Source organism: Gadus macrocephalus, chromosome 9 (genome assembly GCF_031168955.1).
Source record: "Gadus macrocephalus chromosome 9, ASM3116895v1".
Lineage (NCBI taxonomy): Eukaryota > Metazoa > Chordata > Actinopteri > Gadiformes > Gadidae > Gadus > Gadus macrocephalus.
In genome coordinates, this window is record NC_082390.1 from 14,502,766 (window position 1) to 14,518,063 (window position 15,298).

General features: G+C 46.1%; 1 protein-coding gene across 9 annotated transcripts in view; it reads left to right on the forward strand.

Moving 5' to 3' along the window:
- The window catches only part of mical2b (microtubule associated monooxygenase, calponin and LIM domain containing 2b), a 38,717-nt gene that overhangs the window by 20,071 nt on the left and 3,348 nt on the right, over positions 1–15,298 (forward strand). The window contains exons 15-32 of one of the 9 annotated variants that reach the window (XM_060060967.1): positions 16–87; positions 225–350; positions 998–1,156; positions 1,418–1,711; positions 2,246–2,386; positions 3,078–3,575; positions 3,813–3,914; positions 4,079–4,171; positions 5,885–6,071; positions 6,377–6,447; positions 6,559–6,658; positions 10,037–10,159; positions 10,578–10,634; positions 12,979–13,109; positions 13,348–13,569; positions 14,417–14,604; positions 14,696–15,012; positions 15,106–15,179. In XM_060060967.1, coding sequence (XP_059916950.1) covers positions 16–87; positions 225–350; positions 998–1,156; positions 1,418–1,711; positions 2,246–2,386; positions 3,078–3,575; positions 3,813–3,914; positions 4,079–4,171; positions 5,885–6,071; positions 6,377–6,447; positions 6,559–6,658; positions 10,037–10,159; positions 10,578–10,634; positions 12,979–13,109; positions 13,348–13,569; positions 14,417–14,604; positions 14,696–15,012; positions 15,106–15,179 — 2,955 coding nt within the window. Of the gene's footprint in view, positions 1–15; positions 88–224; positions 351–997; positions 1,157–1,417; positions 1,712–2,245; positions 2,387–3,077; positions 3,576–3,812; positions 3,915–4,078; positions 4,172–5,884; positions 6,072–6,376; positions 6,448–6,558; positions 6,659–8,269; positions 9,087–10,036; positions 10,172–10,577; positions 10,635–12,978; positions 13,110–13,347; positions 13,570–14,416; positions 14,605–14,695; positions 15,013–15,105; positions 15,180–15,298 lie in introns of those variants that run through there. The other 8 variants (XM_060060966.1, XM_060060968.1, XM_060060969.1 and 5 more) reach the window with 8 other exon arrangements.

Sequence of the window (15,298 nt, forward strand, 5' to 3'; positions counted from 1 at the left end):
CCCATCTTCATGCAGAATGACAAAAAGCTGGAAGACAATGATTCTACCAACAAGAAAAGACGGAAAGGAACTCATTACCTTGCTGAGGTGTGTTTCATGAAATATTTGGAGGATATATCACTTAAATCATAAATAACATGAGTGTAGAAATCCAACATTGAATATGTTCCACCTCTGTCCCTTCTCACTCACCTCTCTTGCCCGGTCTCCTTGCCACCCAACAGTTGTCCTGTCAAAGTGCTCCCCTTGCTGGTACCGACGGAGAACTGCAGGAAAACAAGGACCGCTCAATGGCAAGCCTCCTGGCCAAGTTTGAGGAGAACTCCTCGTCCACAAGGCTCCACAACAAGGTGAGAGGTTGAGAGGTACACGCTTGTTGGGGTATTCAGGCAGACGGCCTGTCTGTCTGTCTGTCTGTCTGTCTGTGTCCTGCAGATCAAATTGAGTAAAGCAAGTGATCATGAATGACAATGGAACGTTTAAGGAGCTTGCCATGTTGGCACCTCCATAATCTTTGGAAAGGTATTTTGATGACAGGATTCCTTACTTTTTTGTTTGCCAACCTACTTAGTCAAGTGTTCTTGTAGCTGAAGGGGTATCCATGTTGGAGTCTTGGCAGAGGAGAACAACAGATTTGTTGGCGTTTTGGTGTTCAGCTGGCTGGATCCCCAGCCTTTGTCTGTTTGGGTTTTGTTGCTGAGCTGCTGAGTGGGCGTCGGACTATAATTAGTGGTTTCTTGTCCTTATGTAAACCAGATGAAGAACAGGATGCAGGAGAGCTTGCTGTTGACAAAATCTTGCCAGTACAACACCATTTCTTTCTGATTATATTAGATTTTTTTTAGGTACTTTATGTACTACATTAGGACTGCATGGAAGAGCTTTCCTCATGACGCGTCCGTGTTCGTCCACTTCGTTCCCTGTTGTTTTCATACTGGGTCGTTTCTCCTTCCCTTCTTACCCTCCTGTCCCTTCATTCTCTGTGCATCACCCTTAGTCTGACGGTGAGGCTTCAGATCCCTTCCTTTCCCCTCCACCGTCTCCTATCTCCAGCCCTTCTTTACCCCCTGAGCTGGAGGAGGGGGACAACCCTCGCTTTGCAAAGCCAAAGCTGCTTACCCCTTCTCCTCCTCCTCCCCCACGCCCCAAGTGGCAGGTAAAATCTGCTGCGTGAATCAAAGTGTGTGTGTGTGTGTGTGTGTGTGTGTGTGTGTGTGTGTGTGTGTGTGTGTGTGTGTGTGTGTGTGTGTGTGTGTGTGTGTGTGTGTGTGTGTGTGTGTGTGTGTGTGTGTGTGTGTGTGTGATTTTAACTTACCTAGTCTTAATTTTCCTTTTCTTTGTTTTCTTACAATTTTTTCTTTTTATCTCTGATTTCCTCTTATTTTCCTCTCCCCCTTCTCCTACTTTCTATTCTCAGCCCTCCATTTACCTTCGCTTGCTGGAGGATCCCAATGCCGTGGCCCGGCCAACCAGCCCTGTGTATTCCCCTGAGACCCCTCCTACTCAGAACGGTTTCGACCAATCTCCTTTTCTCTCGTGGTCTCAGAGCCCCACAAGCCCATCTAGATCGCCGAGCCCAAAGGCGTATGGCGTTAAACACTACTCCGAGCGTAGGCCTGCTGCCCCCTCCACCAGCCACTTCGCTAACACCGTTCCTTCTAGACCAGGAGATGATCATCAGGCTGAAGAGCACGACGAAACACATAGCCAGGTGAACTGCAGGCCTCGCTCGCTGTCTCTCTGTACTAATCTTATTCTGTCCCTCCCTCTAATTCTATATTTTGACATTCAAGTTCTCTTCTATCACAGGTTTAAGTATGACGACTAAAAATGCATGCAGAGAACTGTGACATTCAAAGGTTGCTGGCCATTCTATGACCTTCACTTTGTCCTAGAAGCTCTTCTTCATCGTTCAGTTAGCTGGCACACTGCCCTACTTGAATAACTACTTCCGTTTCCCCAAAGGTCATCATGACACATTCAATACCCTTTCTTTTTGCCCAATTTTGCTCATATTGTCGCATACATGTACACTTTAGAAATCCTACATCGAGAAGTAGATAGAGAACTGGGTAGGGATGGAAAACATACAAACAGTTCTGCTGGAATTCCCTCGATGCCCTCATCTCCGTTTGATTCAATCACAATGTGAAGACGTTGTCATGTTATTTTGCAAGAAACCACCATCAGCGTGGTGAGGGAGTCATGGCTCCGTGGAGTTGAGCGCCTCTGGCCCTGTGTGCAGGGCAAGGTGTCCACCCGGGAGTTCACCAGGAGGAGCATTAAGGAGAGGGCTGGCATCCTCTGCTCCATGTTCCCTGGCTCCAGCACACAGCCCGCCTCTTCTTCATCTCCCCCTTCTCCTCCTCCGCGTCCTTCTCCGGAGGTCTTTCAGTGATGCGACAGCGATGCCATGCTTTCATCTCTTAACATGATAGGAGATCTGATCTGCTTGTGTGCCTGCAGTGTTATTCTTGATCATGGTCTATATCACTAACCTTGGAGTCCTAGAGTTTTAAACTATCTCCTCTTATATTATCACTCAACCGATAGATTTGCCTTATGTAAGAGCTTGCTGGTTTTGGTTTTGTGTTTGTTGCTTGTTATCTCCTTTTGAGCCGTGTGGGTTTGGACTAAAATGCTTCTGTGTGGGCAGAATAACCAGACTCAGCACTTTTGTAAAGAGTTTCCAAGAACCTTTTGTTGAGCATGATCTAAAAGGACATCTAACTCCTTGTCATGCTTTCTGGTTGTATGCCTGTTTGAGCAGTGCACTTTTGCTTGATGGACTGGCTGTCTGTGATCTGGAGACTCGTATACAAGGCTCATGGAGAAGAAATTATCATCTCAATTAGTAATTTAAACTCCCACCCAACAACCAGGGAGGCACTAACTATTGTGAATGATTTGATTATCCGAATGGAAAACAAAGTATTGTCTGCCAATTTTGTCTTGCTGATGCATGCTGGGACTGTGTGAAACCAACTTTTGAAGCTCTCCACAGAATGACTTCTCTCCTCTTCCCTCATTTGGCCTTTGCTCCCTACACTGTTTCCCTCTCTCCTCCTCCTCTATAGACAGAACTACGTACATCCTCCTCCTCCTCCTCCTCATCTTCCTCTACAAACGCATCTAAGAGCCTTCCACTCCAGCGTGCAATCCACAGCCCCATACCTCACCCCTCCATCTCGGGCGTCTCCTCCACCCCTCTTCTCCCCTCCCACATCTCTCACCCTCCACGGGGGCCAGAAGAGAAGCCTGACACATCTCTCCCTGCACGGCCCAATGAATCTAAACACAAACACAACCCTGAGAAGGGTCACTCTTCTGATAAGCACCGTGACAATGGACACCGGGGTACCCCTTCTCCCCCAGCGGGTTCTGGGGTTCAACGAGTGTGTCAGACGGTAGCCGCTCTGTCTCACACCAATGACGTGTGCGCGGCCGCTCAGACAATGCCTGCCGCCACCACTGACGGCTTTAAAGTCAATGTGGAGCGCGGGGAGGAGAGTTTCAGTGGAGGATCTCTAGGGATGCTTAACGGATGCAAATTGACCGAAAGTGTCCAAGAGAAGGTAAAGAAATGCATGTGTTCTGCATATCGGAACCTAAGGCAGATGTATGGAGGCTGCTCTCCCTTTTGATATAAGCTTATCTGTAAATGTTTTTACACTTAATCAAAGCAAACCTAGTTATTGTACAATCATGATCCTAGTTGATTTGAAGATCTTGAAGATCTGAGAAGCTTATGGTTAGGTTGAGGCTTCTGAGGGGTGGTCACTCAAAGCCCCTCACTGTGATGTCTGTTTTAGTCCGCGGGGAGTGGGGCCCTTTTCAACTCGAGAAGAATCACTCGAAAGCCTGTAGCGCGCTCGGACCGCTGTCCCGCAGGCCCGCAGAAGTACAGTAAAGAGGTACTTTCTCCAATACCTCAGTGTAGAACCGCCGTTTCCTTTTGTCATTTCCCCCCTTTGTTCCTCACTCTTACTGTTCTCTGTTTCCCTCTATTCCTTCTCATTCTTCGTGTGTACGTTGTGTTTCCTGTTTTCCCCCTACCTCCGTCTGGTGTGAACACCAGCGTACCGTTGGCAAGGTGTCTTCTGCCATTGACGCCAAGGCTCAAAAACTGGCGATCCTCTATGAGACAATCAACAGGCCCAATGCCACGCCGGTAAGCTGCGTGTGCTTGCTTGCAGACTTGTAATTGAGCTGTGTAACCAAATTATTTATATATATATATTTGTACTGAAGAAGGGCATGATTTAATTTCTACCCCAGGTTCTTACTTGTATTGAAGGTGGAAAAGGACCCCACTTTCCCTTCCTCCGTTATGTGCCTTTCTAAAGTTTGATCACCCAAAATTAGCGAGGACACTTTGAGTGTTTGAGTGCCCTGTCCGGATGGAGGTTGTACAATAATGAGTGGAGCTTCTACTCAGTGTTAGGATTAAATATGGCGTACCTTGACCACTGGCAACCACATAAGTTCGAGCCGTGTTCAGATGTAATGTCTGCCCTTCCAGGGGCCAGGGTCTTTGTGCTGGCGGGTCCTAAGGCATTAGGAGTCAATAGGCACTGTATATGTGTTGTCTCTATCTGTGGAGGCCAAAGCAAATGGACCAAGACTTGAGTGTGTTTGGAGCTCTATGTCACATCTAGGAGGTTTGCTTCTATAATGGCCTTATATAACGCCCATCCCTGCTTCTCTGCAGGGAGACTGATGAAAATCTGTAAGGCAGAAAATAGGCAATCTGCTGAGTTACATTTGTATAATATGCAGTGACTCTTAAGCAGATGAGGCTAAAAGTATTGGCACATTGCAATTACTCATTATCTAGTTGAGCTAGCTGTAGTCTGGCATTGAAACTTGGCTGGGATTTCTGGGTAGTAGGAGGTGGGTAATATCCCCTGTGTGAGGTGGGTAGTATCCCCTGTGGGAGGTGGGTAGTATCCACTGTGGGAGGTGGGTAGTATCCCCTGTGAGGTGGGTAGTATCCCCTGTGGGAGGTGGGTAGTATCCACTGTGGGAGGTGGGTAGTATCCCCTGGGAGGTGGGTAGTATCCCCTGTGAGGTGGGTAGTATCCCCTGTGAGGTGGGTAGTATCCCCTGTGAGGTGGGTAGTATCCCCTGTGAGGTGGGTAGTATCCACTGTGAGGTGGGTAGTATCCCCTGTGAGGTGGGTAGTATCCCCTGTGAGGTGGGTAGTATCCACTGTGAGGTGGGTAGTATCCCCTGTGAGGTGGGTAGTATCCCCTGTGGGAGGTGGGTAGTATCCCCTGTGAGGTGGGTAGTATCCCCTGTGAGGTGGGTAGTATCCCCTGTGAGGTGGGTAGTATCCCCTGTGAGGTGGGTAGTATCCACTGTGAGGTGGGTAGTATCCACTGTGAGGTGGGTAGTATCCCCTGTGAGGTGGGTAGTATCCACTGTGAGGTGGGTAGTATCCACTGTGAGGTGGGTAGTATCCCCTGTGGGAGGTGGGTAGTATCCCCTGTGAGGTGGGTAGTATCCACTGTGAGGTGGGTAGTATCCCCTGTGAGGTGGGTAGTATCCCCTGTGGGAGGTGGGTAGTATCCCCTGTGAGGTGGGTAGTATCCACTGTGAGGTGGGTAGTATCCCCTGTGAGGTGGGTAGTATCCACTGTGAGGTGGGTAGTATCCACTGTGAGGTGGGTAGTATCCACTGTGAGGTGGGTAGTATCCACTGTGAGGTGGGTAGTATCCACTGTGGGAGGTTGTGAACGGTGAACACTGGTTCTGGGGTTTATCCATCAGTGGATGCTGTCATCGCGGCTAACCTTGCGCCCTCGGCCTGCTCTGGTTCCTTCTCGACATCTAAAGCCTCTCTCTGCCTCTTCCTCCCCCCCCCCATCCCATCCCCGGTTCAGGGCTCAGTGAGGAAGGCCACAGCCCCGGGCCTGGGCGGCAGCGACACCTGCCACTTCTGCCTGAAGCGCGTGTACATCATGGAGCGGCTGAGCGCAGAGGGCCACTTCTTCCACAGGGAGTGCTTCCGCTGCGCCGCGTGCGGCTGCACCCTGCGCCTCGGCACACACTCCTTCGACTCGCAGCAGGGTGCGTCGCGGTCGGGTCACATGGGGCTGTTTGTACCGGAGGTTTCCTAATAGTTCGGGCGAGGATGTGTCCTCCTTAAAGCCTGAGTTAGAATGCTTTTATTCTATTTTGCACGTAAAAAATTACATGAATCATGTTTTTATAGTCCGTATAGATTTCTTTGCCTCTATATGGTCCTTGGTTTTATGATGCATCTTTTGTTCTTTGCCATTTGTATGTTTTTGTAACCATTCCGGTTTTTTGATTTGAAATGGTATAGGTGCATTATGTACTTGTTTTAAGCGATAATGTGTATGCTATTGCAGGGAATTTCTACTGTAAAAACCACGTGAAGCAGCGATTAGGCACTAAACCGGACGCATTTAAGAAGAAAATGGTAAGTCATGCTGCAATGCATTTTGAGACAACTGAATCCTTGTCCGATCCTTCATTCATTCAATCTATTCTTAACATCTGCTTCGACCTTCTTTGTCGTGTCCCATTTCAGAGTGACCACAACGGCGTTGGGACATCTGGCTCATCATCGTTGTCGTCATCTAGGGCCACCAATGGGCTCCCGGCGGCGGGCCCCCACGCCCCGACATCAGGTACCCTGGGTTCCTGGCTAAGGCGCGGCCTGAGCTGGCCGTGGCGCGCCGGCCTTGCCGTCTGTGTGTTGCCCGGGCGGGTAATGGGGCATGTGTGTGAGACTGCGAGTGCCGTGCGGGCCCATCTGAGCAGCCGCTCAGAGGACTATGTGTTCCTGTGCGAGCTGCTGGGCCTGGGCCTTGGTCTGGTCTGCTCCATGCACCAGGTGCTGGGGCAGATGTACCAGGAGGCCCAGACGCAGCGGCCATAGACAGCATCTGCTGCCAGGCCTCACGCAGCCTTCAGCCTGGCCTTCTTAGGTCTCAGGCTGGCCTAAAAGAGGAAGGCAGTGGGGTCAAGTTCACAGAACAATTGCCAGAAAGGAGTGTGCAACTGTACTTATTATAGTGGCTGTAGGTAAGATTCACGAGTTGTAATGGGAGAGCAGAACAGGGTAGACGCATCATCCAAATAAATGTCCTCTCCCTCTATGCTTCTGCCCTCATTCACTACTTTTCTCCGCCATTGAGAAGTGTTGCAATTCAACTGCTGATCGACAGGCGAGATGGTTCCCAAACCAATCAAAAATAAATCTAAATTGGCTCATATAGAGGGGCAGTCGACTTTTAACCTATATTCTCACAGTGTATTTCACTCACCAATAGCTGGTGTTTGGATATACTCTGTCTAATTACCCTCAAATAATAGCTCGTAAATCGTACCTACAGAACCTGTTTTAATAGCATGTACACCAGACTGATGTGCACTAAATTGTGTGTGCTGCATACTAGGCAGAACATGAAAAGGCGTTTGTATCCCTTTATTTAGGCTTTATGCACCTATCCAGTGTGTCTTTATTATGTATATTGAAGTAGGCTCAAGGCCTTGTCCAAATACTGGAGGATTATACTATACTTTGTTTATTCTTTAAGTGCTACCGGAGGAAATCCACATTCTCTATCAGCCAATCTAGAATGAAGTCAGATTAGTGTCAATAATCACAAGTGCCCACAATATTCAAAAGTCTATTTCCTGGCTTACACAAACATATAATTAGGCACAAAAACAAAACCTGTTTTTGCTCTAATTTACAGATTTACAGAAGTACAAATCTCAGCACACTCAATATGCTGTATACACCATTCACAACAATTTCAATTTATGTAAAAAGTTAAACACATGTTTTTTTTGCATTTGTGATCGTTGAGTATTTGGTACAGCTGCTACACAAAGTGAATCTTTCTGAGCTATGAAACAATATGCTGCTATATAACTTGAGTGGTTATGCAAGCTATTCTTATTGCCTGCTCTGCATCTAGACTTACCAGGTACCTACCAGGTTTATGTTGCAACAGAGATGCGCAATGGAAATGCCAAATCAGTATTTTATTGGTGCTTTTTTTATCATTATTAAGACAATGGATTGCTTAATAATTGTATATTTGCTGGATAGGCAATGATACCAATTTTTTTTTTTGTCGATGTCGTATTTAAATTGTCACATTGTGTTGTAACTTAAATGTACTACAGCTTTATCGTTTTTTTTTTAATGAAGTACAGCGAGTTAATGCTAATTTGCCCCTTTATCTTTGCCATTCCATTCCATTTTTTCTATTTCCATTCCTCTATAGACTTTTCCATGTTTACTCTTAATCACTCCATTCCATTCAGTCTTTTTCAAGTTTCCAATGCTGCATCCTCTGATTGGCTGATTCACGGCAACAGGGAAGTTGATGTTTGGCCTGCTATGGTCACTGAGCTCTCTGTGATCCTTTTTGGCTGCCTGCCAGCCTCCATAGCTCTACCACCTCCCCCAGACTAAAAAAATCTCAAACTGCATGGGTCCAAGTGCTGGCATGACGTGTGTGTTATCCTTCAGACCTGGGGTCTTGTGTCCCAGAATAGTTTGGATTTCCGTTCAGTTAGGAGTTGCAAGTTGATCGTTCTTAAGCTATCTGCTCTCCATCTTACAGTCGGGTTGTGCCGTGGTCTAACTCCTGTCTGCCTAACACACAATTCAGATCCAATCGACTGGATACCCGTTTATGAGCGATGATTAACCCCTCTGCTCTGCGTTCCTCACAAACCCTCCTGACAGTCTGGTATGTCTCCACGTTCTGTGTGGTCTCTGTCTGTGGTTTGCGTCTGTGGTTCCTTCCCTTTCCAGAAGGAGGCCCCGCCCCCCCCACAGCCCCTCTCCAGGTCCCTCTCATGCACTTCGTACTAGGCGGTACAGCGCCGCAGCATTTCGCTTAGCTGTACGCTACTTAACTGTTATATGTATTTTCTATATATTATATTTATAGCTGTGTCTATAATAGCTAAATCCTTAAAACTTTCCCTGCCACCCTTGTAATTTAATGTTGCACGGTTCAGAAACTGTTCAGTTCCTCCATTTATTTATTAACGTTGTACTTTTGGAAAAAATAAAACATTGAATTAAATAAATGACCTGCTTCTTCCTTTGTTACAAATTACGCATATTGGTAAAGAAACCATCAAGAGGCAATGGTTTAAAAGGTCAGAATTGAGAAGTAGCCAGTTAGAACTTCCCATCTCTACCAGAGAAATCGGATGCACTTTAACTTTCAACAACATTGCTTTTAACCAACCACCACGTCCAAAGGCTTAAGAAACGTTCACACTTCTTTATTTTTAAAAAATTATTGCCTGCTTCTGACTCATAACTTAAATTCACAGATTCTGTCTTGAGTGGTACAGCTCAGCTGGCTCGCCCGATTGTGTCAGTCTGTCTTAACGTTTACGGACGTCTCTATTAAAAACGTCCAAGCAAATGCAAAAGCTCAACTCAATTCACACTTCTCAATCAAAAACTTAATTTCTGGACTTGATCACATGCTGATTTCTGCTGTCCAGTGGGCTTTTCCTGTTGTCTTTCTCTTGTTCTCTTCTCGTACTTACTCTCAGTGGGTCCTTCACCATCAATTTTAGAACTGCCTTTCTGTTGTATTCAACATTTTCTGAGTATTTGTTATGGCTGACTCAGCCCTCCACAGGGAGTATTTTTTCACCATTTATTTTTTTCTGTTTTTTGCTTTCTTGTTATCAATCATACTTGATAACTTCCGGAAATGTCTTTAAATTGTTGACTACTGTTGACTGACTGTGAGTATTGAATGCATGATACCTTATAGGTGGCCATGCATAACTACTATTGATTGCACATCTCCTCTTGTTGCATTTCAATCAACAGACTAGATAAGGAATAGATTCACGTTACACAGGGAGAGAGAGTAAATGCAGTGTTGAGGGTATTTATTTGTATTGAGCTGTTCAAGAAGCACAGTATTGGTGTGGTGCTGAAATTGTGTTATCCAGTTGTATGTGTGTATGTGTTACCTGTGACTCACCATTAGACCCATCGTCTTTACTTTCAGGTGGGCATGCAGGGTTATTTGTGGTTTCAGGGCAGGGTGCCCAGAAAGGCCTTCCAGGAACTTGCCCGGTAGCAGGCATGGTGGAGGAGGTGCTGGAAGCTACGGAGGCCTCAGCTGATACAGGTGGTCACAAAGGTATCTGAGTCGTCTGCCTCTCCCTCCTGGTTGTTTAACTAAGATCCAGCGTTTATTTAGTGTGTATATACTGTAAAACATCACATTGATATAAAGTAACCAACTTAAACTATCTAACAATCTTCAAAATCCCAGAATATTTATTTTGGCATCCCAGCAAAATGAAGGTACATATTCACAAACACAGAAATATTCCCATATACATACGTACACACATACAGCTCTGTATTAGACACCAGCAACCTGTCTGGCTGTTGGTCTACCTCTGCAGCTGAACCGAGATGCTTTGCGTTCCTGGGAGATGCTACATAAAAACGTGTGATAATGCTACAATCTTAACTGACTTGATGACACATTAGTTCTACTTTCCCTTTTGTTTCTGTGTCCCCCGACCCCCACCTGTCAGACTCCGACCCCCCCTGCCCAGACAAAAGCAGCCGATGGAAGAGGAAGATCCGAGCAGGTGAAAACAGCCTCCTCATGTGCTGGGCTGTTGCACATAACCTACCTATCCTACCTCTGTCTCTACGCTATAGATAGATATCCTACCTCTGTCTCTTCGCTATAGATAGATATCCTACCTCTGTCTCTACGCTATAGATAGATATCCTACCTCTGTCTCTACGCTATAGATAGATATCCTACCTCGGTCTCTACGCTATAGATAGATATCCTATCTCTGTCTCTACGCTATAGATAGATATCCTACCTCTGTCTCTACGCTATAGATAGATATCCTACCTCTGTCTCTACGCTATAGATAGATATCCTACCTGTCTCTACGCTATAGATAGATATCCTACCTCTGTCTCTTCGCTATAGATAGATATCCTACCTCTGTCTCTACGCTATAGATAGATATCCTACCTCTGTCTCTTCGCTATAGATAGATATCCTACCTCTGTCTCTACGCTATAGATAGATATCCTACCTCTGTCTCTACGCTATAGATAGATATCCTACCTCGGTCTCTACGCTATAGATAGATATCCTACCTCTGTCTCTACGCTATAGATAGATATCCTACCTCTGTCTCTACGCTATAGATAGATATCCTACCTCTGTCTCTACGCTATAGATAGATATCCTACCTGTCTCTACGCTATAGATAGATATCCTACCTGTCTCTACGCTATAGATAGATATCCTACCTGTCTCTACGCTATAGATAGATATCCTACCTCTGTCTCTTCGCTATAGATAGATATCCTACCTCTGTCTCTTCGCTATAGATAGATATCCTACCTCTGTCTCTACGCTATAGATAGATATCCTACCTCTGTCTCTACGCTATAGATAGATATCCTACCTCTGTCTCTACGCTATAGATAGATATCCTACCTGTCTCTACGCTATAGATAGATATCCTACCTGTCTCTACGCTATAGATAGATATCCTACCTCTGTCTCTTCGCTATAGATAGATATCCTACCTCTGTCTCTACGCTATAGATAGATATCCTACCTCGGTCTCTACGCTATAGATAGATATCCTACCTCTGTCTCTACGCTATAGATAGATATCCTACCTCTGTCTCTACGCTATAGATATCCTACCTCTGTCTCTACGCTATAGATAGATATCCTACCTGTCTCTACGCTATAGATAGATATCCTACCTGTCTCTACGCTATAGATATCCTACCTCTGTCTCTTCGCTATAGATAGATATCCTACCTCTGTCTCTACGCTATAGATAGATATCCTACCTCTGTCTCTACGCTATAGATAGATATCCTACCTCTGTCTCTACGCTATAGATAGATATCCTACCTCTGTCTCTACGCTATAGATAGATATCCTACCTCTGTCTCTACGCTATAGATAGATATCCTACCTGTCTCTACGCTATAGATAGATATCCTACCTCTGTCTCTACGCTATAGATATCCTACCTCTGTCTCCAATCCCTGTGCATGCTTGTGCACTGGCTTCTCGAGAACCAACTTGCCTATAAAGCGTGCTCTGGTTAGTGAACCACTAACCATTCGCTAACGACAGTTCACTAATCATCCCCAGATCACGTTCTATAGTCTATATAGAAACGCCAACGCACAAGCAGGCACAGGGTTTGGAGACCAGTAGGATGTCTGTGCTTGTGTAATGTACAGTGGAAACTTGGGTCGTCGTTTATAACTAGAAGGAGTTAAAATATTATTGATTTATTGATGACTATGAAGACATGGGGTTAATTCCCATAGCTTGATAATGGCTAAAAATGGTACTATCACAATCTGTCAAAATAACTTCATGTAGCACCTTCTAGAGATTTATTCCAAGAAGAGCAGAACGGAGTGTGGGTGGGAGCCGGGAAGCAGGGGGGGGCCGCACTGTTGCACTGCAACGTGTCCGACACTAGGGGTTAGCAGAGTACTTTGCAGAGTAGTTTATCATTATTTGATCGTTCTAAGAAATGGTGCAACAAGTATCTGGGGAGAAGGTTATCCTTAATAGCCTCAACAGACAAACAGTCAATACATCACCATAACTAGTATTACCATTACTAGCATCATCATTGCTATTAGCATTTTAATAGCAATCACCGCTGTTGCTACAATTGTGTTCCAAAGAAGGTTGAATTGTCTTGTGTACATATGCGCTTTTTTTTCAAAGGGTTCCATGGAGTCATCTTAGATGGCTACATAACTATAACGGCTATTATTGGGTCGGTCAGAAAATAGGTCAGAAACCAGATACGTTAACAGATTTTTTTTTCAATTTACTTTGCAAAACCAGATGCAATGCATTCTGGGACAAAGCCCTTTTCATCCAGCCTTTTTTTTTTCCCTCCCCTCATGTCCCTGCAGCCTTCCCACTGCTCTTTGTTAAGAGGAGCTCCTCCGAGGCCAAGGCTGGGCCAGCAGAGTCTGCCGTGCGGAGGCAGTCTATCCGCGAGGAGGACAGCAAAGACGGCCAACTCTTGGGGGGAAAGCAAAGTGTACGTGTATGGCCACAGACAGTCCATATGTCCTATGTGTTGTGTACACTGGACAACACACAAATTCAGCACATAAACCATGATAATAATAAAATAGCAAAAACAGATCAGAGTCCACATCAATGTTTTTAAGGAATAGGTATGAAAGAAATGGGTGCAATGTGTGTACATTCCAGTTTGTCTTGGAAGGTCTTTATTTTTTGGAAAGACTCAAAACTGGAAGCCCTCTGGTTCTTAGGCTCCGAGTGGGAACAGTGGTGGGGTTGGTGGTGGTGATGTCAGCAAGGCACTGGCAGAGAAGAGGCCGGTGAGCAGTGACAGACGTGAAGAAGAGACAGCACCAGTCCCGTCCTCCGGCCCCAAGAAGCGTCTGATGATGACGGCGTTCGAGAAACAGAAACTACTAGACTGGGACCTGCCGCTCACGTCCGACACGCCCACGCCACGCCTTGAAGACCAGGTGGGATACGCTGCCCTTCAGGACTGAGCTCGTATCCATTGGTGACCTTAGATTTAGGCCTTTTATCCAAAGCGACTTATAAGTCGACCAAAAGTAAGTAGGTCTCATAAACCTTTTCTAACGCTGTGACCACAAGGGGGCGATATAACTTGAGTTCAAACCCAAAAGGCCACGCCCCCAACTTGGTATCTGGGCCTTAATTGACCAGCTGATTTATATTTGTTCTCCTATCAGTATTATTATGGGACTACGTAGACACTTGAATCAAAATTTACTTGAGATTTGACAAGCTGAATCCATTATGTGTCCAAAAGGACATTTTTTCTGGACCTTGAACGTTTTGGAAAACCTTGAAAAGGCTAGCATCAGAATGTGAGCACGGGCATGACATTTTGCGCACACCACAGGTTGGCTCATGCAAACACACACAATTTCTTCAGAAAATGCACATGTCGCAACTTGAATTATTATTATACATTGGTGTATTTGATGTTAAACGAGTAGTAGATATCACAAAGCTCAAGCTCAAAAAAGTGTGTTCTATTTTAAGTTATTAACTTAGTTATGTGGGACCTGACCATCTTGAAACACACACGTTGGTCCTCCAAATACGTGGTTGACCAGGGGGTTGAGCCCCCATGTTCTAGACTAATAGGGGTTGATAATCACAAATCAGCAGAATGTCACAGCTCAGCTTGTGAGATGTTCAAGGAAGAGGGTGTTCTTCAGAGGTGCCCTTGAATTTCAACGATGCAGTTTGTGCTCTACTCCAAAACATGAATCAATATCAACATAGGACAAAGTAACAAAGACATTTTCCTCCATCTGTGTCTTTGACCTGCCTCAGGTACCACCTATGAGCAGGTCAAAGCCTGACCAGTCTCAGACAGATGTAGGCCGGGTAGAGGATCCCATCTCAGACCAAACCCCCGCCTCGCCCCTCTCCACCTTCCAGCTCTTCACCAACTCCCTCAGGAAGTCCTTCAGTGGGAACAGGACATCCAGCAGCTTCAATGCTGCCGCCTCCGTCATCATGTCAGTACATCATGTGTTCTTCTCTAAATCTAAAAGGAACTTAATCTTATTAAATTATAATCATGCATCTGTTTGATTCCATTCTATCCAGCCCCACCAGCAGCAAACCCGAGGGCCCCCATAAGCCAAAGGTCCCCTCCAACAGCCTCTTTGGCCTTGGTTCTGGCCAGCCCCAGCCCGAGTCTGGGAAGGATCTCCCGGCCGTGATGCGGGGGCTTTCCCTGGCAGGCCAGCAGGGCTCTGCTGAGGGGGCGTTCTCAGACGACATGGCCACGCTGCCGCCCCGCAGGAAGCTCAACTTCTTCTCCTCGCTGCGCCTCCGGAAGAGGGATGCATCCCAGAGCGAGAGCGTGGAGGTGGACGGGCAGGACAAGGTCAGGGCCATCCTCGCCAACCTCCGTAACAAAGGTCAGTGCTGGGGTGTTAGTAGATAGACAGTGGTGTACCTTATTGTGGATTTGTTCATTTAACTGTATCATATCATTTTGTCCTTTTGTCAAGCTTCCAGCGAACAGCACCTGGAAGAGTCCCTCTCCAGCGACGATGAGGAGCCCTGCCAATCAGCCAATCAGAAGGTAAGGGGCAGAACTGCAACAGTGTGTTGCAGTTGTTCGGAATATGTGTACACACAGACAGACAGACAGACAAGGGTGTGTAGTTAAATTCTCTCTGTCTCACTCACCCACTCACTCTT